Source organism: Artemia franciscana, chromosome 3, assembly GCF_032884065.1.
Source record: "Artemia franciscana chromosome 3, ASM3288406v1, whole genome shotgun sequence".
Taxonomy (NCBI): domain Eukaryota; kingdom Metazoa; phylum Arthropoda; class Branchiopoda; order Anostraca; family Artemiidae; genus Artemia; species Artemia franciscana.
The window spans coordinates 53499224-53526656 of NC_088865.1; the positions used below are offsets into that span (position 1 = coordinate 53499224).

At 35.6% G+C, this 27433-nt stretch overlaps 2 protein-coding genes across 2 annotated transcripts in view; both read right to left on the reverse strand.

Moving 5' to 3' along the window:
* Positions 1-27433, reverse strand: part of LOC136025409 (phosphoinositide 3-kinase regulatory subunit 4-like) — a 419187-nt gene that overhangs the window by 239406 nt on the left and 152348 nt on the right. The window lies entirely within an intron of this gene.
* LOC136024663 (uncharacterized) lies at positions 838-26622 on the reverse strand. Its single transcript, XM_065700088.1, has 3 exons — positions 26536-26622; positions 9154-9241; positions 838-1189 (listed from the first exon to the last, which is right to left on the reverse strand). Exons 1-3 carry the CDS (start codon positions 26595-26597, stop codon positions 917-919), a joined length of 423 nt encoding a protein of 140 aa, XP_065556160.1. The 5' UTR covers positions 26598-26622; the 3' UTR covers positions 838-916.

Genomic DNA, 27433 nt, shown 5'->3' on the forward strand with positions numbered 1-27433 from the left:
CAGGCTCGTAACTTTTGATGGCTAAGACTAAACTTGATGAAACTTATATATTTAAAATCAGCATTAAAATGCGATTCTTTTGATGTAGCTATTGATATCAAAATTCAATTTTTTAGAGTTTTGGTTACTATTGAGCCGGATCGCTCCTTACTACAGTTCGTTACCACGAACTGTTTGATTGGTTATTGGGAAATATACAGATATTTTCTGGGGGTATATTTTTGTAGTGGGGGGAGTGGTTACATGGGAGGATCTTTCCATGCATAAAGTTTTAAAGTGGGAAGGGAATTTTCTACGAATTCCCCAGTATAATTTAAAAAAACGATCAGAAATTAAATAAAAGAAACAAGTTTTTTCAACTGAAAATAAGGAGCAACATTAAAACATAAAATAAATAGAAATTCTTACGTCAATGCCTTACTCTTTACGCAAAATGTTTAAAGTACTTTTTAAAGAGCTATTTATTCTAATTAAACTCTTTGTTATGCAGGGGATCATTCTTACAGAATTGGAACAAAATCGGAACGTTTGCGTAACTTCAGTTGAAAAAGCCTCATTATTTAAAAAAGTTTAAAGTTTTCTTTATTTAATTTCTTTTAAGTTTTAATTGATTGTCCATTGTAATTATTATTATTTATTATTATTTTGCATTATTTCCACTCATTTTTTAAAATAAACCCTTAACTTTTCCTTGAAAATGATTCTTTAAAAAAAAGGAGTTTTCTTTAAATTACCTTTTGTTAGTTTTTACTTGCTATTTACTTATTGGTTGATAAAGGAATATTTTATAAACTTTATGTGATGTTCTATTAATAATCAAGATTTTGATTTACTGTTTAAATTTACGACAAGATTTTGAATAAAAATAATAATAGTTTTACAGTCGAATTTTAGGAGGACGGTTAGGGGAAATATTTCACATAGTCACATCACTATCAAAATACTTCATGAAAGATAAAAATAAGTGAAAAACTGCGCTCACAGTTTCAGATTCGACAAATGAATTGAATTCTGCCACCATCTTTGCCGAAGCGCCTTCCTCCCGAAAAGAATTAAAAGCGGAGGTTTGTATTGCCTCGTCCATCTCAGCCTCAGCTATTGGTAGCATCTTTTGTAAAAAGGAAAGAAGCCGAAAGGGATTCACTTCTTTTGAACATTCCTTTTCTTCAACGACGATCTCCGCTTCAGTCTAAAATGAAGAAAAAACAACCACAGTAAAATAAAAGAAAATCAAAAAGAAAAAATAGTACTTATTTTTAACAGAAGGTGTGTAAGAAGGTACTCCGAACATTTAACCGAGGAACAGGAAATGTAAAAGGAATGATTAAAGGAGAATTATATTCTTAAAAACGAGTAAATTTTCTGAAAAATAAAAAATAAATAAAACACAATTATATTTTGGGAAAGGGTTGCTTTCTTCCCACTTCTTCTATCCCTCCCTGGTAAAACTGTTTTCAGTTGATCCTTATCAGCCATGAAGGTAATGTAATTTTTCTGGAGTGTAAAATTCGAATGCCGTTTCCTAATCAAGGATAAATACAAGTTCCAAGAAAACAAATTTTTTGAGGTATTAAATACAAACACAAAATATGATTCAGCATAGGCGCTGTTGACAAAAGAGGAATTTAAAATGCCACTTAAAATTCAGCTTTCAAATGACTCTAAATTGGGACTTTTTAATGACATAAAAGAGAAGATTATGTCAGAAATGTATATTATTATGTATTAGGGTGCCCATAAATCTGAAATCTGCTTTCTATACGCATTTCGGCATTCATTGAACAATATCACAAGCTAACATCAATAAATATATAAATGCTAGAAAAGTAAAAAACTCAATTAAATTGAAAATGAGCAGATAATCTAACTAATTAAAGACGACTCGCAAAGTAGATTCATGCGCTAAGTTCTAGTTCTAACATTTGCGAGTGTATGTAAATCTGAAGAAAAGCCATACATAAATACAACCAGGCGAGTTGTAAAACAACTGTTTCAAACAAACTGGCTCGTGATATTTCTTTATATTTGTAAATTCTGAAAAACTAGCACTTAACTGAAAACAAAACTTTATTGAGTTTTTTAGAGGTTTAAAATCACGTTGTAAAATTTATTGATTTAATGGCTGGTTAAAGACTGTTCAGAACATTATGTATTATCCTTCAATTTTCTGCAGGCCACTTATGAATTTTCATGCTTCTATTCATTTTTTTTGCTTTCGTCAGTTTTATGTTTAAAAGCGCTACTTTCTCAGAATTTTACAAATATACAGAAATATAAAAAGCCAGTTTCTTTGAAACAGTTTCACAAAATGCGCTAACATGTTTAAAAAATCTACTTTCTCAGAATTTTACAAATATACAGAAATATAACAAGCCAGTTTCTTTGAAACAGTTTTACAAAATATACTGCATAGATCACAGAACAGTAATTTGTTTTCATTTTAATTTCAATTTGGTTCTTTCCTGTCACCCAATAAAAAAAGGACTGTAAACCCTCCCCTCCTCAATAAAAAATTACATTCTGTTTTTAAATCTAATATAATCTGCTCGGCTTTATCATTCATTCCTTGGTCTCTACTCAAAACTTGCATTTGAAGAGCTAAAATAAACTTAAAATAATGCCTTAAAATACCATTTTTTCTAAGGAATCTGTAAAGTTTTCCGTTTATTGGCCCACGGACTACATAATTATTTTCTGAGTACGCCACTGAATGCAACAAAGCTGTTCAATCTATTGACAAGCTCGGCCAAATCTTTGGCCATGTAAATCTCCAATTATAGCCACATCTGGTTCAACAGCAATGGGTAATCATAAGTAAAATTTCTAAAACATAGGCCAAGATAATCATGAGGATCTGATGTTGGACCATTAAGCGCCTTGAGTCTTATATTATGTAACCAAGATTTATGTTGTCTCTTTATTTTTGGTTGATAATAAACGAAGCATCGGGAGACGGTGGATCACAAACGTTCCACAATTGCAACCAAAATTCTGCGTGGATTTTCTTTTTTTCTCTTCTGAACGTTATTCCATAAAGGCTTGTGAGACCCAGAACGCAAGTGTTCTATCGGAACCGTGGCAATTGTGGTTGACTTTAAGCAGTCACAAGCCTTCTTCCAGCAATGGGATAGATTGTTGGTGGCCCAGGTCAGCAGAAGGGCACACTATGGGCATGAGATATTGCCGAGCCCTTCTAGGGATTGAGAGGAGTTGCTAAATTGTGTCCTAAACTAGCGAAGAAACCACCTTTCTTCCTAATATAAAATGGTGAAATACAAAAGATAGGAAGTGATAGCTACCTTATCCGGGATAGCCAACGAAGACCGTAAGACGGAAACTACCGCATGCAGGACAACCGAGGATTGGATGACAGAGAATTCGGCAAATGAGGATGTTTTAGCAACGTTGGAAACTAAAACCCTGGAGGCTATGTTGTCCATAAAGTCAATTTTATGCATTAGAACCCTGAAAGTTAGGACGTTTGCAAAATAAGGCAAAATAGATCTCATTCTTAATCAATTGAACCGATATAAATGGGATATCGTGGGATTCTTAAAAACACACCTACTTGCCTCTGGCGAATATCGGAAATACTAGTCTGATATTGTCTGGAAGATCAAATGGTGTCCATCACCAAGGTATTGGCTTTTTAGTGTCTAGTAAAGCACTGAGATAACTGATTTCCGCAATAACTGTGTCAGAATGGTTGATTATGAAATTAATAAAAGGATCACCGATCAATGTCACAATCATCCAAGCCTACACTCTAGACTCTAGTAAGCCAGATGAATAGTCCGAAAATTTTTACCTTCAATTACAAAGCCTAGTCGACGCAGTTCCGAAAAAAAAAATGTTGTCTTACTGGTGACTTCAATGATTTTGTTGGAACAGCTGTTGTTGGAAACAGACTAGAATTTTAACCATTTCTAACACTCTTTTCCTATACAGAGAACACCAAAAGGTGACATGGATCTCGCTGGATGGAAATACCAGTTGTCTTAATGATTTTTACTCGTCGGTAGGCAGCGGAAATCGTCCGTAATAGAAACTCTTACCCTTGTCTGTAGTAGTCTTGACAGCGACCGTTCCTCAGCCATGTCTGCACTGAAGAAATTTCTTAAATTGCACGAAAATCAGAACGAGCTACCCATCTGTTTTGACACCCATTTCCACGAAGACCCTAAAATCTGTCAGAAATACATCTCGGGACTCTCCGGCCATATATTGAATCTTCGGTCAAATACCTCTATAACTTTGTCAAACCAGGATAAACTGGTCACCAACACCTCTAACATCATCTGCCACGTTATGATTTTTATTTTAGGAACTAAAAAGGACAATAAAAACTTTGGATAGCCAACAAAGTTATCTTGTTGTACGTTGCGAAGTGTAGTCATAATAACAAGTCAGACAAAGAGAGTAGGGACAAACATAAGCAGTTGAAGCACAATGTAGAAAAAGCCACACGTACAGCCCATCGTGTTGATATAAAAGAGAGATGCAAATATTATGAGCATGATTTTAAGAAAGGTGACTGATACTTTATGTGCAAGAGAGTTCACGAGCTAGAAAGCAAACAAAGTCTCTACACACTGCGAGATAAAATGGCTCCCAGATAAAAAGCAGATAAGAGATCCACTCGAGATAGATGGAGTTTTTCAAAGAGTATCTAAAATCTTACCATCCTTGACCTCTTTCCTGTTATTGTCTCACACCCTGTCCCACCTCTTCTCTTCTTTGAGGCTGTAGAGGCCATCCGGGTACTGAAGGCAAACAAGAGCCCTAGACTAGACGAAATGTGAGCAAAACTGCTAAGATTCTAGTGTGAACCATTTATAAAATCTTTCCAGAGGATCGTATCTTCTGCCTGGTGAAACGGACATTTATAGACATCTTGGTGCGAGGTTTCAATTGTTTAACTACCCAAGAAGGGGTCAAAGGCAATATTTTATAATTACCGTCCTATTAGCCTAGCAAGTCAAACCTCCAAAATTCTCACCAGTATTGTCCTTCAACGGATCAGAGTCGTGTCTTCGTCTGTCGTCCAAGAATACCAAGCTGGATTTTGCCCTGGGAGACCAACCCTTGACGAAATTGTCACTCTGTGCGCCAAATTTTGGAGAAAAATCTGGAATATGGCCGTGACTTATACCAACTCTTTATTGATTTCAAAAAGTATTTTGACTTATTTGGAGAAAATACCTCTGGTATATCCTTCTTCATTACGGAATTCCTCAAAACCTAGTCGACCTTATCAAAGTTATATACTCTAAATTTAGGAACCGTGTCATGACAAATGAAGGCCTCGATGACAACTTCTTTCCAAGTGTCCATAGTAGTTCTTCAAGAATACATATTGTCCTCTGAAAGCTTAACTTCTTCTTTACATCAGTTTTATCTTTGGTAGGAACAACTTGTGGCACATATATAGGGGGTGTCCTGACAGACAAGCTAACTTTTGCTGACGCCACCGACGAAATGGCTGGAATATTTGAAACCCTACAAGTCTTTGCTAACTTTGCTTAATCCAAATAGCTCGTTTGGGATGAATATAAATACATACAAAGCTAAGGCAATGTGCTGCTCATGAAAGCCGCATGTTACAAATAAGCCAGACTTTAAACTCAACAGAGAGGATATCCAGTGGGTCGAAAAATTCCCCTAGCTTGGCAGCATAGTCACTAATGACAACATCAACTTAAAAGACATGATAAGACCGATAGCCCTTGTAGGTTTCAGTTTCAAAGTCTTTATTTCCAGATGGAGAATCAAGGATTTATCTTTACGGATTTAGACACAACTTTTTGATACTTTGATTATCCCTGTCACAATATATACAATTGTTTGTAATTAGGTGTTTGTTTAGAGTTGTATGTGTTTTGCTATGGCCTGCAGGCTTTTTTGCAAATAAATCTTATCTTATCTAAGCTTCTCTTATACTCATGTGAAACTTGGACATTGGAGCTAGATGACAAATGTCGACTGGCAGCGTTTGAAACTAAATTTCTCTGTCGTGTTGCTGATATTACCTACTGTGATCAAAAATCATACGTCATACTCCCTGAAGGCCTTAAAATCCAATCAACGGTCCTTACCAAGACCCAACTCGAGCATTTTTGGTGGCTCGGTCACATAAAACGGATGATTCAGTTCCGTCTCTGGAAAATCATCTTTGAAGGTCAAAGTCATGGTTCTCGTCTCGTGATCTGCACCACATCATCCTTCCGACCTTCTTAGATTAACAGAAGACTGAGTTATACAGAAGACATACCCACACCATTACAAAGAAAGAGATCACAAGACAATCTACAAGGACGGATGGGACTTAAGAAAGTAAAGTTAACTGTGAATGGATCATAGTACCTAATAGTTATTCAGTACTTAATCGGATCGGTGAAAAGATATTTTTACTCTCCCTCTACTCTAATTCCTTTCCAAGTCAAAATCTGAGGTTAACATGCCTTAACACTTAACAATCCCTTGAATTTTCACCTTTACATCCTGGTTCAATCTTAAAATTTGACAGATACGCAATTTTAATAGCCTGATACTGCTAAGTATATTTTGATTTACCTTGATGCTTACGTATGGGCAAGTTCTTATTTCTACAAAGAAACATAATGCTATTTTTTGGGTGTATGAGAGATGTCTGAGCAACTCCTCCATGTACCAAAAAAACAACAAAAAATCATAATTTGAAGTTACCTTGCCCGACCACATCCCCTTGAGGGGATGCATCTCCTAAGGGGATGCAGTACCAACTGCATCCCCTTAGCCATTCCCGAGATATTACAGATATAATATTTTGATAGACTGCACATGCTTTGTACTTTTAGATTTACCTTTGACCGCTTTCCCAAGTCAGATTTTAGAGCCAGTTTCGATCAATCAATCTATGGGGTTTATTATCAGTTCAACAAATAAATTACACATAACAACAATACTCAGTCTATTCCTGGACGCCGAGATCCTCAATCACTACCTTTTAAACATAACACACTGCATGGTTCAAGTTCAAGTTCTATTTATTTTCATAAAATAACAATAACAAAAACAATATCCCAAAGGGCTCAATGGCCGTCACTGCTCCTATTCTCAGAAACAACCTAACCTCTCAATTATCTAACAAAAATATCAATTATCCTCCTACCCTTTGCCCCTAGGGATACCACCTTATCTTTATATCAGTAAAAGAATTATTTTATTTCCATTTATTTATAATTAACTTTATATAAAGACCAGTATAATAATTATTATTTAACTAGTCTTTTCCAAGTCTAATAAATAATTTTTTATTCTTCTTTTAAATGACGCGAGGGCTCTCATGTCTTCTGGGAGCAGGTTCCAAAACCTGCTCCCTATTTAATTGAAAATAGAAGTTTCAAATCGATACCTCGCCCATTTGAATGTCTGGAAGATATCTGGAGGGATATTAGGATTCAGAGGGAGCGGGAGTAGCTGTGTTGGCCTCAGGCCGTTTGGTGCTGCGGTGAGTTGCTAGTAATAGTAGTAGTAGTAGTACATCTGGTAGATATCGGGATTAAAGTCCTTTAAAATACAAGTTTCGGGTCAATCGAAAAAAGCTATTTAGGGTTTATTTAGGGAGGGGGGGGGGCTTTTTGTTCGTAACCCAAATTTTTTTGGGGTATAAAAAGTTTCCTTTTGCTGCAAAATTATAGATGAAAGTTTCAAGGTTTTGGGGAAATTTGTTTGGCTTACCCTGGCCTTTTTCTGGGCCTGCATTTTTGGGATCTTTTTATTTTTACTTCTGTTTACAAGGTCTCTTATGTACTTTTACGATATACCCCCTACCGTTCAAGAACTTAAGTTTGGTTAATCCTAATAACATATACCAAAGTACGTTAAACCTTAGAAAAAAAATTGAGCTATATACTTTCACATTAAGGAAGGTACAGCACAGCTGGTACACATGCAAAATGTGTTAGCTACAATTATTCTGAAATTAAGAAATAAGAATTGTTTTCTGACTTCACATTGTCCAAATATTTTAACCCTCCTCCCCCCACCGATGTGCAAATATGTAGCCCAAATTTTATGTTTCCCATCTATTCTGTCACTTCTTTTTTTTCTCATGCTAAGTTGAAAGAAACTACCGAAAGAAATCGGTTTACTGTGTGTCTATGCTTGAACAACTTGCGCAGTAGGGGGTATATCATACAAAATACCTTCTTTTACACCGAGCACTTATTGATATAATTTTCAAGCTGCTTAGAGGGAGTATTTTTTGGCTCCTGTTTGGTCTCAATTTTTGGGGACCCCCTAGTTCTGTTAATTGGCTTTCTTTTGGTCCAATGACATAAACAGCTTTAAGTTCTAAACTGATCACGGAAAAAAGATTGTCAATCCATTTCCTGGTCCCATAGTACTCTTCCAAGAAAATATGCCTTCCTCCTGGCCCAGGCAGTGATCCTGGGAGTTTTGAGCCAATCAAACACCCTAGATCAAACACACTTCCTGCCTTCTCCCTAAAAAAATTTTGCTGCACAGAATTTTCAACTGGGATAATTTATTGCCTCTTACCTGGGAGCTATAAGGCCTTGGTAACCCCAGAGGCATCTTTGTTGTAACTTCTAATTATCTTGAATAAAATGAATATCACGTGATTTTTGATCCGATATCTTGAAAGATAGACAGGGGACCGGGTGGCAAAATAAGAAATGGGAGGGAACTGGTTGCCTGAATTACTTCGGCACTTCAAATTGGGCTAGAACTCAAAATTTCTGGTCGGATAAGCTCCTCTCCCCTCAAATTTCTGCCATACGGATTAACCTGGGCAAAAAATAAATAATAAAAACATGGTATATGGCTCTTTGCTAGAGCACTGCAATAGTGTCCCCTCTGAATAAGTAGATTAGGCCACAGTAGTGTGCCATTTTCAACTATTTTGTATTATAAAACCTGAAATTTTGTCCTAATGGGGCCGAACTGTCGGAAAAAGAGGAGGACTTTATGCTGCCACCCTCTCAACTTCACAAGGTTTTTATTTTTTATAATATGCCCAATATTTGGATATTTTTTCTTTTGTTTTAGCTGTATTTCTTTTTATGCCATCCCTCCACATGAAATACCGCAGAGGTACTTAGATAGATGACTGAAGTCCAAAAATATATATGAAGCTTGAAAATGACTAACTTGAGCATCAAGGGATGTAACTGATTGGCTGCCAAATCCTGAATACCTAATTGTCTCTGTTTGGCTTGATGCATGTGCATTACTTCTTCTGAAAAAAACATAACAGATTTAATTCAGGTAAAAAGACAACCATTTTAGTTTCAACTTAGGGTATTCTACCAGGAATGAAGAACTTAAACTGGAGGGAAAAGTCAAACTTTTGTTCTAAGAAGGAAACACAAAACTGCTCCCTTTCCCCTCCTTCTCTAGAAAAACTTAAATTACATGTTTCTTTCTGTATGGGATCAATAATAAATGATTATTATTAAAAATAATTAATTATTTTTGGACTTCTGTATCTTCACGTAAAAAGACAACTATTTTATTTTAAGCTTAGGTTATCAAACAGTTCGTGGTAACGAACTGTAGCAAGGAACGACCCGGCTCAATAGTAAACGCAACTCAACAAAAAGGAATTTTTATACTAAAAGATACATCAAAAGAATCATATTTTTATACTGATTTTAAATATATAAGTTTCATTAAATTTAGTCTTTTTCATTAAAAGTTACGAGCCTGAGAAAATTTTCCTTATTTTGGAAAATTGTGGGAAACACCCCCTAAAAGTCATAGAATCTTAACGAAAATCATACCATCATATTCAGCGTATCAGAAAACTCTATAGCAAAAATTGCAAGCTCCTATCTACAAAAATGTGGAATTTCATATTTTTTGCCAGAAGACAGATCACGGGTGCGTGTTTATTTGTTTTTCTTGTTTTTTTTCCCAGGGGTCATCGTATCGACCAAGTGGTCCTAGAATGTCGCAAGATGAATCATTCTAACGGAATTGAAAAGCTCTAGTGCCCCTTTAAAGTGACCAAAAATATTGGAGGGTACTTGGGCCCCCTCCCACACTCATTTTTTCTCAAAGTCAACGGATTAAAATTTTGAGATAGCCATTTTGTTCTGCATAGTCGAAGACCATAATAACTATGTCTTTGGGGATGACTTACTCCTCCACAGTCCCCAGGTTACAAACCTGCAGGTTTGTAACTTGCAGGTCCAGGAGGACCTGCAAGTTACAAACTTTGACCAGTGTTTAAATACATGAATGGTTATTGAGAAATGTACAGACGTTTTCAAGGGGATTTTATTGGTTTAGGGGGGGCTGAGGGGAGGACTCTGTGTGGGAGGATCTTTCCTTGGAAAGATCCTCCAAAAGACATGAACAATCCGTCAAAAACATCCGTCAAAAAACATGAAAAAGTTTTTTTAATTGAAAGTAAGGAGTAGCATTAAAACTTAAATTAACAGAGTGTATTACACATATGATTGGTTCTTCTCCTAAATACCTCGCCCTTTATGCTAAAGTATTCTTAGTAATTTCTACTATTTATTCTCCGGCCTTTTTAATTGAGGGGGTCATTGGGACAAAACTTAAGATTTAGTGTAAAGAGCGAGGCATTAACAAGGGGACAAACCCCCTCATATACATAATAAAAAAATAAGAATATAGAAGTTTGTTACGTAAGTTAAATCTTAAGTTACGTATATTTTTTGCTAATAAAAACTTACGTTAAAAATTAAAGGTTTTAGTTGCCTTTTTAAATAGCCGAAAAATTGGAGGGCAACTAGGCCTTCTTTCCCAACCCTTATTTATCAAAATCGTCCGATCAAAACTAAGAGAAAGCCATTGAGCCAAAAAGAGAATTAATATGCAAATTTCGTTTTAATAATTTATGTGCGAAGAGTCAAAATCCAACATGCATTAATTCAAAAACGTTCAGAAATTAAATAAAAAAACTAGTTTTTTTTAACTGAAAGTAAGGAGCGACAATAAAACTTAAAACGAACAGAAATTATTCCGTATATGCAATGGGTTGTCTCCTCCGCAATCCCTCGTTCTTTACGCTAAATTTTGACTCTTTGCCACAGTTCTACTTTTCAAAACAATTAAAAACTTTAGCATAAAGAGCGAGGGATTGCAAAGGGGACAACCGATTTTTTATACGGAATAATTTCTGTTCGTTTTAAGTTTTAGTGTCCCTCCTTACTTTCAGTTAAAAAAACTAGTTTTTTTTATTTAATTTCTATGAGGACTGAAGAACTAAAAAAACTGGAAAGAAACGGAAAACTTTTGTTTCAAGAAAAACACAAAACTGCACACCTCCTTCTCTAGACGAAAATAAAATGATATGCTGTTTTCTGCATCGGATCAGAAATAAATGGAATTTGTTTTACTTTTCAAGGTAGATGAGCAGAAAACCCAAAATAGTATATAGCCAATTTGATCATAGAGCCCACAATTTGTATCACAAAATTTTATTTAGCTAAAAATTAGTTGATCTGTTAAAAACATGAGCCTGACCTTTATTGTTCAAAGCTAAAAATCTTTCTTGAGTGTGCACCGTTCCCTCAAAAGTTCCCAAGTGAAATTGATATTGGACGTACATTTTCAAATGGTGTTTTCAAATGTTTACCTCAGAAGCAGTTTTGGGCCAATAAATATTGAATAAATTGATTTATATTATATTAATGTTATATTAATGTTAACCCCCTTCCTCCACCAAGTATTTTCCTGTGTAATCAGGTCATGATTCATAAACCATGTCCATTAACCTTGCATACAATGAAAAAATTGGAACAATTCCTTTTACTCTGTAGAAAATAGCTCGTCTTTACGTGTTTCCCCACTTAGCTTGGATTTAAAGTTTGCTGTCACTTATCTTGTATCTCTGGCAGCTTAGCTAATCTTTCCCAATTACAATATCCATCACGCCACACATGCAAAACAGGCTTTTTGCCAAATTTTCTCTCCTTGCCTAGTAGGCTATAGGCTGTCCCTTGGCACAGACCTCCACGTGACCCTCTTGGTTGACAAACTGATTATGGGGTGGTGCATAAGTTGGCTTAAACAAGTGTCATAAAAATTTATTTCTGTAATGCACTAGAATCCAGCCTCTTTTTCCTACCTAGTGAAAAGTAGAGATTAAAAGCAACCTCTAATCTACATTAGCCATAAATTAGTCAGTATGACCATCCCTGGGAATATCAATGGAAATAACCACTTGCAAGCAGAGGCGTCACTAATGATTATGTTTGAGGGGTAGGCAGTGTATGTTATTGACAGGTTGGCTATTTATACCGACTGAATTTGTTTTTACCCGCTGATTTTCCTGTTATATTTACTTTATATTTGTCTACCAAATGAGACCGATCGTGTTCCACTGATTTTACGTCGTTTACTCCTTCAGCCTATTTTACCTATTTTAGACAATTAAAAGACAAAGCCAGTAGATTAGCAACGCTTACCACCACTTTTTTACCACCTCAATTTTTTACCGACTGACTGAAAACATTAAGAGGCGTCCCCCTGCCTCCATATCGGATTTCCCTGTTTTGAAGACTGCATTATGTTAATACAAAATACTAATCTTACAAATAAAATAAGAAAAGATAAGTTGTATATTTCTTTCTAAAAAAACAAATGTTTCCACGGCTTTCTAAAAGGTAAAGATCACCATCTAGTAGTGTCTAAGGTTAATTTAAAGCTGAAATTTCGGAAGAATAACTCCCTCCCGGAAAGTTATGATGTTGGTAGACTCCAGGATGAAAATTTGAGAAAAAACTTCCAGGAACAATTGAATACTAAACTTGAGAGTTTAAAATTTGACAATGTGGAAGATGGATGGAATAATTTCAGAAAAACAATTTGGGAAGTTGCTGATGGTGTCCTAGGGAAGAGTGCTAAGACTGCAACTAGGAATATTAGTGAAAAAGCTTTAGGTTTAATAGAGAGTAGAAGGGGTTTGTATAAGAATTATCTGAGTGATAGGTCGTATGAAAACAAAAGGAATGTAAAGAAAGTGGAGAAAGCATTAAAATATGAACTAAGGAGATGTGAAGTGGAGGCCATGGATAAAATTGCTGATGATCTGGAAGATGCGGCTAGACGGCATAATAGTAAAATATTATACTGGCATGTTAATAAATTGAAAGGGAGTAGCCAATCCGGACTAGTCCCAGTTAAAGATAGAAATGGGGCCACAATTAGTGATAAGGAAAAAGTTAAAGAAAGATGGGTGGAACATTTTGAGAATGTGCTAAACCGAGATGCAGTTGCAGGAAAAGATATAGATGAAAATGAAAAAGTTTGTTTTACCTTGGATGTGAAGGAAGATTTGTTTAGTGAGGAAGAATTAGCGACAGTACTAAAAGGATTAAAACATAATAAGGCCCCAGGTGCTGATAGTATGATTAATGAGTTTCTTAAATATGGTGGCTCTAAGGTTAAGAATAAGCTAATGAAGATTATGAACATGATTTTTGAAAAAGGGGAAATACACAATGATTTTAGGAAAACCTTAATTAAACCACTGAATAAGAAAGGTGACAAAAGTGAGTGTCGTAATTATCGAGGCATTAGTCTGGTCTCTGTAGGCAAATTACTGAGTAATATGATACTTTTTAGACTGAGAGATGCTGTAGACAAAGTTTTAAGGGAAGAACAATGCGGTTTTAGAAAAGGTAGAGGATATGTCGACCAAGTTTTCACTCTTAGGTTAATAATTGAGAAGTCCCTTCGTTGTCAAATACCTTTGGTCCTCAGTTTTATCGATTATGAGCAAGCTTTCGATTCTGTTGATAGAAAAGCGTTAACAAAGGTCTTATCGTTATATGGTATACCAGAAAAATACATTAAAGTGATTTGTGCTATGTACGAGAATAATAATGCTGCGGTTAAGGTAGGAAATGAGGTTAGCAACTGTTTTTGTGTTAAATCAGGAGTTAAGCAGGGTTGTGTTCTATCCCCCTTTATATGGATCATTTTGATGGACTTCACCTGAAGGAGCACAGGAAGGGCAATTGGAGACCATGGAATCAAATGGGGAGGAAGAACGCTCTTGGACTTAGATTTTGCTGATGATTTAAGCATATTAGATGAAAGTGTGAGCAAAATGAATGAATTTTTAGAGGTTTTTTGAGTTCAGGGTGCTAAAATAGGCTTGAAAATTAATGTTAAAAAGACTAAGTCACTAAGGCTAGGAATAAGTGAAGATGAACAGGTGACATTAGATAACGAAAAGATTGATCAGGTTGGGAGCTTCAGTTACCTTGGTAACTAGAATAGCTAAGGCTCAGGGTGTTTTTCACAGTTAAAAAAAGTTTGGAAGAATAGAAAGATAAGTCTGCAAACCAAGATTAGAATATTGGAAGCTACAGTGATGACAGTGGTCAAATATGGCTGTGAAGCATGGGCACTCCGAAAAGCAGATGAAAATTACTAGATGTTTTCCAGAGAAATTGCCTACGGATTGTTCTGGGTACCCGGCTGACTGACCGTATTTCAAACAGTAGGTTGTACGAAAAATGTGGTTCAATCCCGCATTCTAGGGCTATAATGAAAAAAAGGTTGAGGTGGCTAGGCTACGTTCTACTGATGAAGGATGACAGATTACCGAAGATTGTCCTTTTTGGCCAACCGTCTGGGGCTACACCGAAAGCAGGTCATCCCTGTCTGGGTTGGGAGGATGTCATAAATAAAGATTTAAAGGAAATGGGAACTTCCTGGGAGGGTGTAAAGAGGGAGACTTTAAATAGATTAGGTCGGAGGAGAAGGAGCGTGCGTAGCTGTGTTTGCCTCAGGCGTCTTGATGCTGCAGTGAGTTATTAGTAGTAGTAGTAGTAGTATTTGTCATTGGGAAGCATGCACACATTTTTCGAAGGAGGGGTTGGAGTTATCTGCTGGTGGGATTTTGCACGGGGATAATTTTCCATGGGGAGAGTAGTTTCTAGGGAGTTAATTTATCAGGGGAAATCTTACATTATAGAATTTGCCTGAATTCCTATAGGAAATTCTCATTTTGTCTTGCTTTCTCAGTGCCGATTCAATTTTACGCGTGGATGTTAGGAGTAATTGTCTGTGGTTAATTTTAAACAGAATAGAATTGTCTAGAAAATAAATACTTGGGGAGGAGGGATGTTTCCATGGAAAAGTAGCCAGATTTCCTGGAATTTCTTAGAAAACGATCAGAATTTACATTAAAAAGTTTTTTTTTCAATTGAAACTAAGGAGCAGTATTAAAACTTGAAACGAACTGAAATTATTGCGTATATTAGGGGGTTACTCTTTCAAACAACCTCGGATTTTACGCTGAATTTTGAATGCCGTGTAAATTCTTTAAGCAGGAATCATGATATACTGTGTTCGTTTAATTAGAACAATAAGAAGCTTTTTTTTTTAATTGTTAAAAACTTCAGTGAAGAGAGCGAAGTGGTTTGGAGGAATAACCCCGTCATATACGCAATAACTTCTGTTTGTTTTAATTTTTAATGTTGTTCTTTACTTTCAGTTGAAAAAATTTGTTTTTCTTATTTAATTAAAAAAAATGTCAACTCGAAAAAAGGTTTTTCAAGTATACACTATGATTATTCCCAAATCATAAATTGGGAATGTCCCTTAGTGACGGAGTCCAAATGTGAAGAAGGTATCTCATACTAATCAAATAAATAACAGATGAACAGAATAAGCTGTTATTTTGTGTAGATTGTTATATATTGATTTTAAAAATATAACGCATAAACTATGATGAATCATTGGATTAACTCTACGTATGGACACATGGCCCAGGGTTAGACCTTAGCAGGCAATGGGGTCAACAGATGAACTTCTATCGTCAAGATACGTCTTTAATCAGTGAACGAATCCTAGAGATCCCTAGAAATCCCGAAGTCGCTAAGAATCCCAGAGACAACATTAAGAAACGAAAAATAAATCTCTTAAAACTATTAAATAAAAAAAACTATTTTTTTTTAGCTGAAAGTAAGGAGCGACATTAAAACTTAAAACGAACAGAAATTACTCCGTATATAAAATGGGTTGTCCCCTCCGCAATCCCTCGCTCTTTACGCTAAAGCTTTTAATTGTTTTAAAAAGTAGAATTGTGGCAAAGAGTCAAACTTTCGCGTAAAGAGCGAGGGATTGCGGAGGGGACAACCCATTTTATATACGGTGTAATTTCTGTTCGTTTTAAGTTTTAATGTCGCTCCTTACTTTCAGCTAAAAAAATTAGTTTTTTTTATTTAATTTCTGAACGTTTTTGAATTAATGCATGTTTGGTTTTGGCTCTCCGCACACAAATTATTAAAATGAAATTTGTATATTAATTCTTTTTTTGACTAAATGGCTTTCTCTTAGTTTTGATCAGACAATTTTGAGAAATAAGAGGTGGAGAAGGAGGCCTAGTTGCCGTCCAATTTTTCGGCTGCTTAAAAAGGCAACTAGAACTTTTAATTTTTAACGAACGTTTTTATTAGTAAAAAATATACGTAACTTACGTAACAAACTTTCATAATCTTATATTTTTATTATGTATACAAGGGGGTTTGTATCCTCGTTAATACCTCGCTCTTTACACTAAATCTTAAGTTTTGTCCCAATTCTTTAAGAATGACCCCTGAATCAGAAAGGCCGTAGAATAAATAGTTGGAATTACTAAAAATACTTTAGCATAAAGAGCGAGGTATTTATCCCCTCCTAAATACCTCGCTCTTTATGTTAAAGTATTTTTACAACCCCTCATATGCGTAATAATCTCTGTTCGTTTTAAGTTTCAATGCTACTCCTTCCTTTCATTTGAAAAAACGTTTTCATGTTTATTTTTCATTGTTTTCTTATAGTAATGCTAGAAAATCATGCGCCCTTTTCCTTGAGTTTTTCTTCCCCCATGACAGATTCCTCAAAGGAAATATCCTCCAACATAGCCCCCTCCCCTCAGCGCCACCCCCCAAACAAAATAAAATCCCCCTGAAAACGTCTCTACACTTCACAATAACCATTAATATATGTAAACACTGGTCAAAGTTTGTAACTTGCAGCCCCTCCCCCAGGGATTGTGGGCGAGTAAATTATCCCCAAACACATAGTTATTATGGTTTTCGACTATGATGAACAAAATGGCTATCTTAAAATTGTGATACGTTGACTTTTGGAATAAAAAGCGTGGGAGGGGGCCTAGATGCCCTCCAATTTTGTTGGTCACTTAAAAAGGGCACTAGAACTTTTCATTTCCGTAAGAATGAGCCCTCTTGCGACATTCTAGGACCATTTGGTCGATACGATGACCCCTGGGAAAAAGAAAAAAAACAAAAAAAAAAAACAAATAAACACGCACCCGTGATTTGTCTTCTAGCAAAAAATACAAAATTCCACATTTTTGTAGATAGGAGCCTGAAACTTCTACAGTAGCGTTTTCTGATACGCTGAATCTGATGGTGGGATTTTCGTTAAGATTCTATGACTTTTAGGGGGAGTTTTCCCCTATTTTCTTAAATAAGGCAAATTTTCTCAGGCTCGTAAGTTTTGATAGGTAAGACTAAACTTGATGAAACTTATATATTTAAAATCAGCATTAAAATGCGATTCAATTTTTTAGAGTTTTGGTTACTATTGAGCCGGGTCGCTCCTTACTACAGTTTATTATCACGAACTGTTTGATTACTAAACACCAGGTACATACAAAAGGTTGTAACTTCGTTTTTACTGATGCTAATTTGTTGTGCAAATAAAGTATACGAAATATAAATCACTTGAGTTTGTTGTGATAAAATTAACACATATTATTTAAAAATAGGGGATTACACAAACAGGAAACATAACAGCCGAACAGTGATAAATATTAAAATAACTGTGTCTAATTTTATCAAGGGAGTCTGAATCCCTCCAAATCTCTCTCGAAGATCTATGACTTAGGCATTGGGACAGCACTTACAACAGTTCCACTAAAAAAAATAGTTTAGATTTAGAGTTTTTGTGTTTTTCTGTGTCTGATGTCATCTATGCATATTTTAAAATTACGATCCATCGTTTAGCGATTGAACTTTACACAATAGTAAGATCACCCGCATATAAACGTAGATAAAGCTATTTCTGCCGAAATCTAAGATGGAACCAAAGATTGATAGCAGTCTAAAAGAGCAGCTCTATTGAGGGAGACACTATAATTACAAAAAGAAAAAAAGTTAAAAAGTACTATCATCTGATTTCTCTGCTGACGCTCTTTCCAAATATAATATTCACTACTTTAACATTACAATAATCCCAGTCTCTTCATTACAATAACATTACAATAATTTCCCCTCAAATAATCCCAGATATGTCCCTAGACAATTACAGTCTTACTTTATAATGCACAACATGTTTCTATTACTGAGATAGAATAACACTCCATTGTTATCCATATTTTAAATCATTTTTAAATATTAAACTTACGATACCTATTTTAATTATTTGGCAGTTAGATAATACTTTCTTATGGGTCGAGAAAACCACCCTCCCGTTTTCAAAAAAAATGACGAATCGTGAGATGAAAAAGAGCAGGTTTTATATTATTTAGGGCAACACAATATCTAAGACCATCGGGGGGGGGGGGATTGTCAGAGTAGTGAGTATTATATTTAGAACGAGTGTCTATTGGGAATCGAAGTGGAATCCCTTTCTGGTATTGTAGTTTTTCTTCATATCAGTGGCTCTCCTATACTGTAATATGTAAAAGGCATTATAACATTGTATATAACTGCAAATGGCATCATATACTGTAAATGATCTCAAAATAAAGGAATCATCGATAACACTGGAGAGTTAGAGCTCTCTTAAAGGGAATGTGTTAATAATATAGAAGCAGCACCGTTAAATTTCTTACTTTATGGTCTTTTCCAATATAACAGTCGTTACCCTGTATTACACCCAACCCCCCATCTCCTGACAGTTGCAAATAGAGCCGTGGGATATATAAAGAAAACCCAAAAACAGTGAAATTTATAACTTATAATATGTATCATCTTTTTACTTAGCCAATTATTATTCTTTTATTGTTTTTTTTTATTGTTGTTGACTAACTAAAATCATTTCAAGTAATATTTATATCAACGATTTGATTATTATCACTAAGGTAAAACAAGATATCATCGAGTCGAGAATGCAGAAAACTTTCAAACACTTCGTGGTAACGAACTGTTGTAAGGAGCGACCCGTCTCAATAGTAAACGAAACTCTAAATAACAGAATTTTGATGCTAAAATATACATCAAAAGAATCGGATTTTCATGTTGATTTTGAATATATAAGTTTCTTCAAATTTGGTCTTTGTCATCAAAAGTTACGAGCCTGAGAAAATTTGTCTCATTTTAGAACATAGGAGAAAACACCCTCTAAAAGTCACAGAATCTTAACAAAAATCCAACCATCGCATTCAGCATATCAGAGAACCCTATAGCACAATTTTCAAGCTCCTATCTACAAAAATGTGGAATATCGTATTTTTTGCCAGAAGACAAATCACGGGTGCGTGTTTATTTTTTGTTTTTTGTTTGTTTTTTTCCCCAGGGGTCATCGTATCGACCAAGTGGTCCTAGAATGTTGCCAGAGGGCTCATTCTAACGGGAATGAAAAGTTCTAGTGCCCTTTTTAGGTGACCAAAAAATTGTAGGGCACTTAGGCCCCCTCCCACGCTCATTTTTTCTCCAAAGTCAACAGATCAAAATTTTGAGATAGCCATTTTGTTCCGCATAGTCAAAAACCATAATAACTATGTCTTTGGGAATGACTTACTCCCCCACAGTCCCTGGGGGAGGGGCTGCAAGTTACAAACCTCGACAAGTGTTTAAATATAATAATGGTTATTGGGAATGTAGAGTCGTTTTCAGGGGATTTTTTTTTTGTTTTGGGGGTGGGGTTGAGGGGAGGGGGCTATGTGGGAGGATCTTTTCTTGGAGAAATATGTCATTGGGGAACAGAAATTCAATGAAAAGGGCGCAGGATTTTCTAAAATTACTATATAAAAAAAACAATGAAAAAATAAACACGGAAAAATTCTTTCAATTGAAAGTAAGGAGTACCATTGAAACTTAAAACGAACAGAGATTATTACGCATATGAGGGGTTCTCAAAATACTTTAGCATAAAGAGCGAGGTATTTAGGAGGAGATAAATACCTCGCTCTTTACGCTATAGTATTTTTAGCAATTTCAACTATTTATTCTACGGCCTTTCTGATTCAGGGGTCATTCTTAAAGAATCGGCAAAAAACTTACGATTTAGTGTAAAGAGCGAGGTATTAACGAGGGTACAAACCCCCTCATATACATAATAAAAATTTAAGAATATAAAAGTTTGTTATGTAAGTTAATTCATAAGTTATGTAATTTTTTTACTAATTAAAAAATTCGTAAAAAATAAAAATTTATAGTTGCCTTTTTGTGTAACCGAAAAATTGCATGGCAACTAGGCCTCCTTCCCCATCCCATATTTCTCAAAATCGTCTGATCAGAGCTAAGAGAAAGCCATTTAGCCAAAAAAGGAAGTAAAATGTAAATTTCATTTTAATAATTTATGTGTGGAGAGCCAAAATCAAACATGCATTAATTCAAAAATGTTCAGAAATTACATAAAAAAAACTAGTTTTTCTAACTGAAAGTAAGGAGCGACATTAAAACTTAAAACGAACATAAATTACTCCGTAGCCTATATGAAATGGGTTGTCCCCTCCGCAATCCTTTGCTCTTTACGCTAAAGTTTGACTTTTTACCACCATTCTGCTTTTAAAACCAATTAAAAGCTTTAGCATAAAGAGCGAGGAAGTAATTTCTGTTCGTTTTAAGTTTTAGTGTCGCTCCTTAATTTCAGTTAGAAAAACTAGTTTTTTTTATGTTTTTAAAAAAGAACCCATGAGGTACCATGAGAATCAGTTAATGTCAAAATATATTATCAGAGCATCAGCAGGGGGTTGAGGTACACTGTCAAGGTAAAGATTATGATATCGAAAAGGAAGAAAAACAAATGTTACTACTTTTATTGTATTAACATTAATTTAGAAAACTTTTACCGCAGAAACGTTTTTCAAAGAAAAATAAAGAGCTCCATTAAACCATAAATGAGCAGAAATAAAGTCAAATAATCTTCCGAGCATAAAACTACCATAAACCACCATCGAGAAATAAATGAAACCCAAAATGAACAGAAATTACAATAAACAACCGAGTCAAACTCAAAACGTGCAAAAATTAACATGAGTAGGGCTGACAAACCCAGGGCCTTCTCAAGACTAGAACAGAGTTTGCACTTTACTGAAGACAAAATTAACTTTAAATATTTTTCAATTTTTTAACTTTATTCGAAAATAATATTTAAAGCCTCAAGGAATAAATATCAGTAATTGTATTTTAAACTGACGATCCTTGGTCATTTGTTTTTGTTTTTTTTTCAGTAAAGTGCAAATCATATTCTAGCCTTAAGATGTCATGGGGATTGTCAGCACTACTCATGTTAGTTCTTGCTCGTTTTGAGTTTGACTCGCTCATCATTTTACTGTAATTTTTGTGTTCAAAAAGCTTTCATTCAGTGCAGACGAACAAAATAACCATTTTCTGGATATTACCTTGTTCTTCATGCGTGAACACAAGCGAAATTAATCGGATCATTTTTTCAAGTTACAAGGATAAACTATTTTGAAACTATAAAGATTGAATTGCATTAACCATGTCACTCGCAAGAACAACGATTTACCTTGTGTGGCTTTGTGCCAAGTAAACAAAGGATTTCCTGTGAAATTGTGCGAAAAAGATTGGCTTTATTTGTTTTGTTAATTAATGGATGCTATGTTGTTCTGGATGTAAGAAAATGGTGGAGAAAAACGTTGGAGGCCTCCACGGTCCACAGGGCCACCCTGCAAGAGCGGTGATTGCCATCATCATTTATGGGCCTGCCCACTTTAAGATAACTCTCATTTGTCGTTGTTTTTTTTCTTCTTTCTTTTTCCTCCTGGTCACGTTGGTCATGCCGTCATAAAAGCAATTGAATTTAGTACTAGCAAAATTTGCTGGCTCTGTGGCCTCTACGAATTCTAAAATTACGGAAAATAATGGAGAGCGAATAAATTATTTGATCTTCTGCTACGGGGATCATAACGATAAAATTGTTTCTGAGAGTAATCTTGTATCTTATGACTACGTCCAAGAAGCTTCTGGTAAAGCCGCAGAGAATTTTAAACTCGCATTTGATGAACTTAAGCCCAAGATTTACAGGTCGATTTCAAAGGTATTTTCTGCACTAAGAGTACCTGATGAAGCTGCTGCATTACCCGGTTCACAGTCTGCTTTATTTACAAGAATATCCGCTACAAAACAGGAGTTAGAAAAAACTAGAGAATCTATTATTTCAGAGATATCTTGTAGGGTTTCTGCAAAGTGTGGCGTGAGAGCGCAATCTTAAAGACTCTGCTGAGACCATAATTAATTAGTTTCACAATTATGTGTCACTGGAGTGCAATTCCATCTTCGACCTTATTGAAAGAAAGCTGAAAGCATGTAGAATGCAAACCCTTAATCCGGAAAATCAAAACAGGAGTTAGAAAAACTAGAGAATCTATTGTTTCAGAGATATATCGTCAGGTTTCTGCAAAGTGTTGCGTGAAAGCGCAATCTTAAAAACTCTGCTGAGACCATAATTAATGAGTTTTACAATTATGAGTCACTGGAGTGCAATTCCATCTTCGACCTTATTAAAAGAAAGCTAAAAGCATGTAGAATGCAAACCCTTAATCCGGAAAATCAAAACAGGAGTTAGAAAAACTAGAGAATCTATAGTTTCAGAGATATATCGTCAGGTTTCTGCAAAGTGTTGCGTGAAAGCGCAGTCTTAAAGACTCTGCTGAGACCATAATTAATGAGCTTTACAATTATGAGTCACTGGAGCGCAATTCCATCTTAGACCATATTGAAAGAAAGCTGAAAGCATGTAGAATGCAAACCCTTAATCCGGAAAATCAAAACAGTAGTTAGAAAAACTAGAGAATCTATTGTTTCAGAGATATCTCGTCAGGTTTCTGCAAAGTGTGGCGTGAGAGCGCAGTCTTAAAGACTCTGCTGAGACCATAATTAATGAGTTTTACAATTATGAGTCACTGGAGTGCAATTCCATCTTCGACCTTATTGAAAGAAAGCTGAAAGCATGTAGAATGCAAACCCTTAATCCGGAAAATCAAAACAGGAGTTAGAAAAACTAGAGAATCTATTGTTTCAGAGATATCTCGTCAGGTTTCTGCAAAGTGTTGCGTGAGAGCGCAATCTTAAAGACTCTGCTGAGACCATAATTAATGAGTTTTACAATTATGAGTCACTGGAGTGCAATTCCATCTTCGACCTTATTAAAAGAAAGCTGAAAGCATGTAGAATACAAACCCTTAATCCGGAAAATCAAAACAGGAGTTAGAAAAACTAGAGAATCTATTGTTTCAGAGATATCTCGTCAGGTTTCTGCAAAGTGTGGCGTGAGAGCGCAGTCTTAAAGACTCTTCTGAGACCATAATTAATGAGTTTTACAATTATGACTCACTGGAGCGCAATTCCATCTTCGACCATATTGAAAGAAAGCTGAAAGTATGTAGAATGCAAACCCTTAATCCGGAAAATCAAAACAGTAGTTAGAAAAACTAGACAATCTATTGTTTCAGAGATATCTCGTTAGGTTTCTGCAAAGTTTGGCGTGAGAGCGCAGTCTTAAAGACTCTGCTGAGACCATAATTAATGAGTTTTACAATTATGAGTCACTGGAGTGCAATTCCATCTTCGACCTTATTGAAAGAAAGCTGAAAGCAGGTAGAATGCAAACCCCATAATCCGGAAAATCAAAACAGGAGTTAGAAAAACTAGAGGATCTATTGTTTCTGAGATATCTCGTCAGGTTTCTGCAAAATGTGGCGTGAGAGCGCAGTCTTAAAGACTCTGCTGAGACCATAATTAATGAGTTTTACAATTACGAGTCACTGGAGTGCAATTCCATCTTCGACCTGATTGAAAGAAATCTGAAAGCATGTAGAATGCAAACCCCATAATCCGGAAAATCAAAACAGGAGTTAGAAAAACTAGAGGATCTATTGTTTCTGAGATATCTCGTCAGGTTTCTGCAAAGTGTGGCGTGAGAGCGCAGTCTTAAAGACTCTGCTGAGACCATAATTAATGAGTTTTACAATTATGAGTCACTGGAGTGCAATTCCATCTTCGACCTTATTGAAAGAAAGCTGAAAGCATGTAGAATGCAAACCCTTAATCCGGAAAATCAAAACAGGAGTTAGCAAAACTAGAGGATCTATTGTTTCTGAGATATCTCGTCAGGTTTCTGCAAAGTGTGGCGTGAGAGCGCAGTCTTAAAGACTCTGCTGAGACCATAATTAATTAGTTTCACAATTATGTGTCACTGGAGTGCAATTCCATCTTCGACCTTATTGAAAGAAAGCTGAAAGCATGTAGAATGCAAACCCTTAATCCGGAAAATCAAAACAGGAGTTAGAAAAACTAGAGAATCTATTGTTTCAGAGATATCTCGTCAGGTTTCTGCAAAGTGTGGCGTGAGAGCGCAGTCTTAAAGACTCTGCTGAGACCATAATTAATGAGTTTCACAATTATGAGTCACTGGAGTGCAATTCCATCTTCGACCATATTGAAAGAAAGCTGAAAGCATGTAGATTGCAAGCCCTTAATCTGGAAAATCGAATTGAAAAAATAGAAGTCCAGCTTGACGGTATGAACCAAGAAAACATCTTTGACAGTCTTGTTTTCAACGGTCTGAAAAAAAACAGGATTTAAGCCTAAGACGACTTTTCTTAATGTCCTATCGACATAGATGAGTGTTGCTGATATGTCTAAAAGGTTTTCTCACAAAAGTCTAAACTAGCTGGTTCAGGCATCTTTGCGTCAGAATCCCTTATAAAGCGACGTCGTGATTTTCTAAATGCCACAAGGGATGAGCTCAGTGTCAAACATGTATGGACTGACCGTGGCAACAAACTAGTGAAGTCGCCCGGTTAACCGTCTGCACGGAAAATAAGATCCCTTGGTGAATGCATTTGAAATAGTATTTGTGTTGTTTTTCGTCGCTTTTTTCTTTCTCTTGTATTGCTTCTTTTTTTCACCCTTTTTTGTGTTGCGAGAGCAAAACTTTGGTTTTGTCGTGTTTTTTTCCTAGCACCCCGATTTCAGCTTATTCCTAGAAAGTGGTAAAGGTCTAACCTATACGGTTTTTATGTTCAATTAAATGAGCCCCATCGATTCCGAAGTTTACACGACCATTCCATCCACAATAACCTTATATGCCCGTGCATAACTTACAACCCTTGCCCCTCGGCTCCGGGAGAAGGAGGCTCTGTCCACCCAGAAGGCATTGCTATATACGCTTCGGAATATTGTGAACAAAATGGTTATCTCACAATTTTTAATGGATTCATTTGTGTAAAAGAAGGCGCCATTGAGGAGGGTCTAGTTACTCCACCACTTTTGACTCTTAAAAGGAACTAGAACCTTACATTTCCAATCAAATGAGCCTCAAATAAAGTTCAAGCGACTATCCCTTCCATAAAAACCATGTATGCCCCCCGGAGCATTACAACCCTTCCACCCATACTCTGGAGGGGGGGCTGTCAACCCCGAAAGCCTAGTTATGTGATTTTTGAATTAATTTTGAACAAACGGCTATCTCAAATTTCTGAAAGTTGGATGTGTGGCGGGGGGACAGTTGCCCTCCGCTCACTTTGACTCTTAAAAAGGGCATTAGAACTTCTGATTTATAAAAAAATGAGCTATATTGGAATTTTATTCTACAACTCATTCCATAAAAAACTTCAATGCCCCTGGAGGATAATTTAGAACCATTAGCCTACTTTGAGGGCTGTGCAGGGGATATCATCCTCAAAGACACAATTATTAGATCTTTCAACTACACTGAACAAAATGGATATCCAAAAATGTCGATTGGATGTTTTTGGGGAAATGTTGGGCGTGGGAGGCTGGCTGCTCTCCAATCACTTTCAACTATTGAAAAGGGCACTAGAATTGTCAATTCCCAATCAAATAAGCCCCTTTAGAAGTTTCTAAGACAGCTTCTTCTATAAAAAGTGTCCAGGTCTGAAACAAAAATAAATAGATAAATATATAATACATTGTGCCCAAATCACTTTTTACTTCGGTAGCGCTATTTTTCTGCCTATGATAATTTCTTTTTGGAAGCAACCTGACTCTCCACTGGTACCGAATTATCGCAAACCTGTCAATTTACTAAACAGGAAATTTGCAGGACCATCCTATACATTGTTAGAAGATGCATTTTTCAAATCTCCCCTCCAATATTTTTAACCAACTCACCTCTTATTTTTTTAGTGCTGTTAACTAAGCACAAAGTATGATTCCATGTCTTTGGTCCACAGTTTTTAATTCATTTTGTTGCAAGAAAGCAATTTGTGATTTATTTGCATCTTTATGGGAAATAGTTAAAAGTGAATTCTGAACATGTAAAGGAGTCCTAAAGCTAATGACGCTAGTTATTTCATAATCAAAATCTACTGTGAAGATTTACTGCCTTGAAATACTGGTTATCCCTTCAAATCCGTAAGTGCCAAGAAATACTTCTGAAAACATGTCCTTTTAACCTTTTCATACATACTGAATTGACACTACATTCTGCACCGAACTTACGCGGTAGTTATGACAACAAAAGGATCAACAAACATTGGCAAGAATTCTAAATTAACACAACCTTCGGGAGAACGTAATCAAACAGTTTGTGTTAAACTGGATGTAAGGAGTGACTCGGCCCAATAGGAACCAAAACTCTAAGAAAGAGATTTATGATAACAACTAATAAGTCAAAAGATTTAAGCATTTATACTGATTCCAAACATGTAAAATTTATTACGTTAACCGTTACCATCAAAAGATACGACCCTGAGGGAATTTACCTGATTTTTGAAAAAGAGGCGAAATTCTCCCGAATAGTCAATCAATCTTAATGAAAATCAAACGGTCTGATTCAGCATATGAATAAACTTTGCTGTAGTGGTTTCGAGCTCTTCCAACAAAAATGGGGATTTTTTTTCTCCTTTTTTTTTACAGAATTAAGTTCACGGATGTATGTCAATTTGTTGGTTGTTGTTTTTTTTTGTTTTTTTTTTTCGTTTTTTTTTCTCAGATTTACTTTTTGATAGTATCGAACCAATAAATGTAGAAACTTGGGGGAGTTAAAAAGGTGTAAGCTATTCAGTTGGTCCATTATTTATATATTTGTAATTATTTGTACTATTTGTAATTTGGAAATAAACGACCTTTCTGAGGAAAAACTTTAAATGAAGAGTGAGGGGGAGTTCTATTGAAAACCCAGCACGGAAGGGGATGGAGAGTTCTCGGCATGATCAAAAGAGATAAGAAATTAAATAAAAAACACATCTCAAATAATTTCTTTTTTTTCAGAGGGAATT

Coding starts and splice junctions, on each gene's coding strand:
- LOC136024663 (XM_065700088.1), bottom strand. CDS start 26,597: ATGTTTTCAGAAGTATTTCTTGGCACTTACGGATTTGAAGGGATAACC. Junction 9,242..26,535: donor ATAACCAGTATTTCAAGGCA/GTAAATCTTCAC, acceptor TGTTTTTTTCAG/AAGAAGTAATGCACATGCAT. Junction 1,190..9,153: donor TTACATCCCTTGATGCTCAA/GTTAGTCATTTT, acceptor TCTTCATTTTAG/ACTGAAGCGGAGATCGTCGT.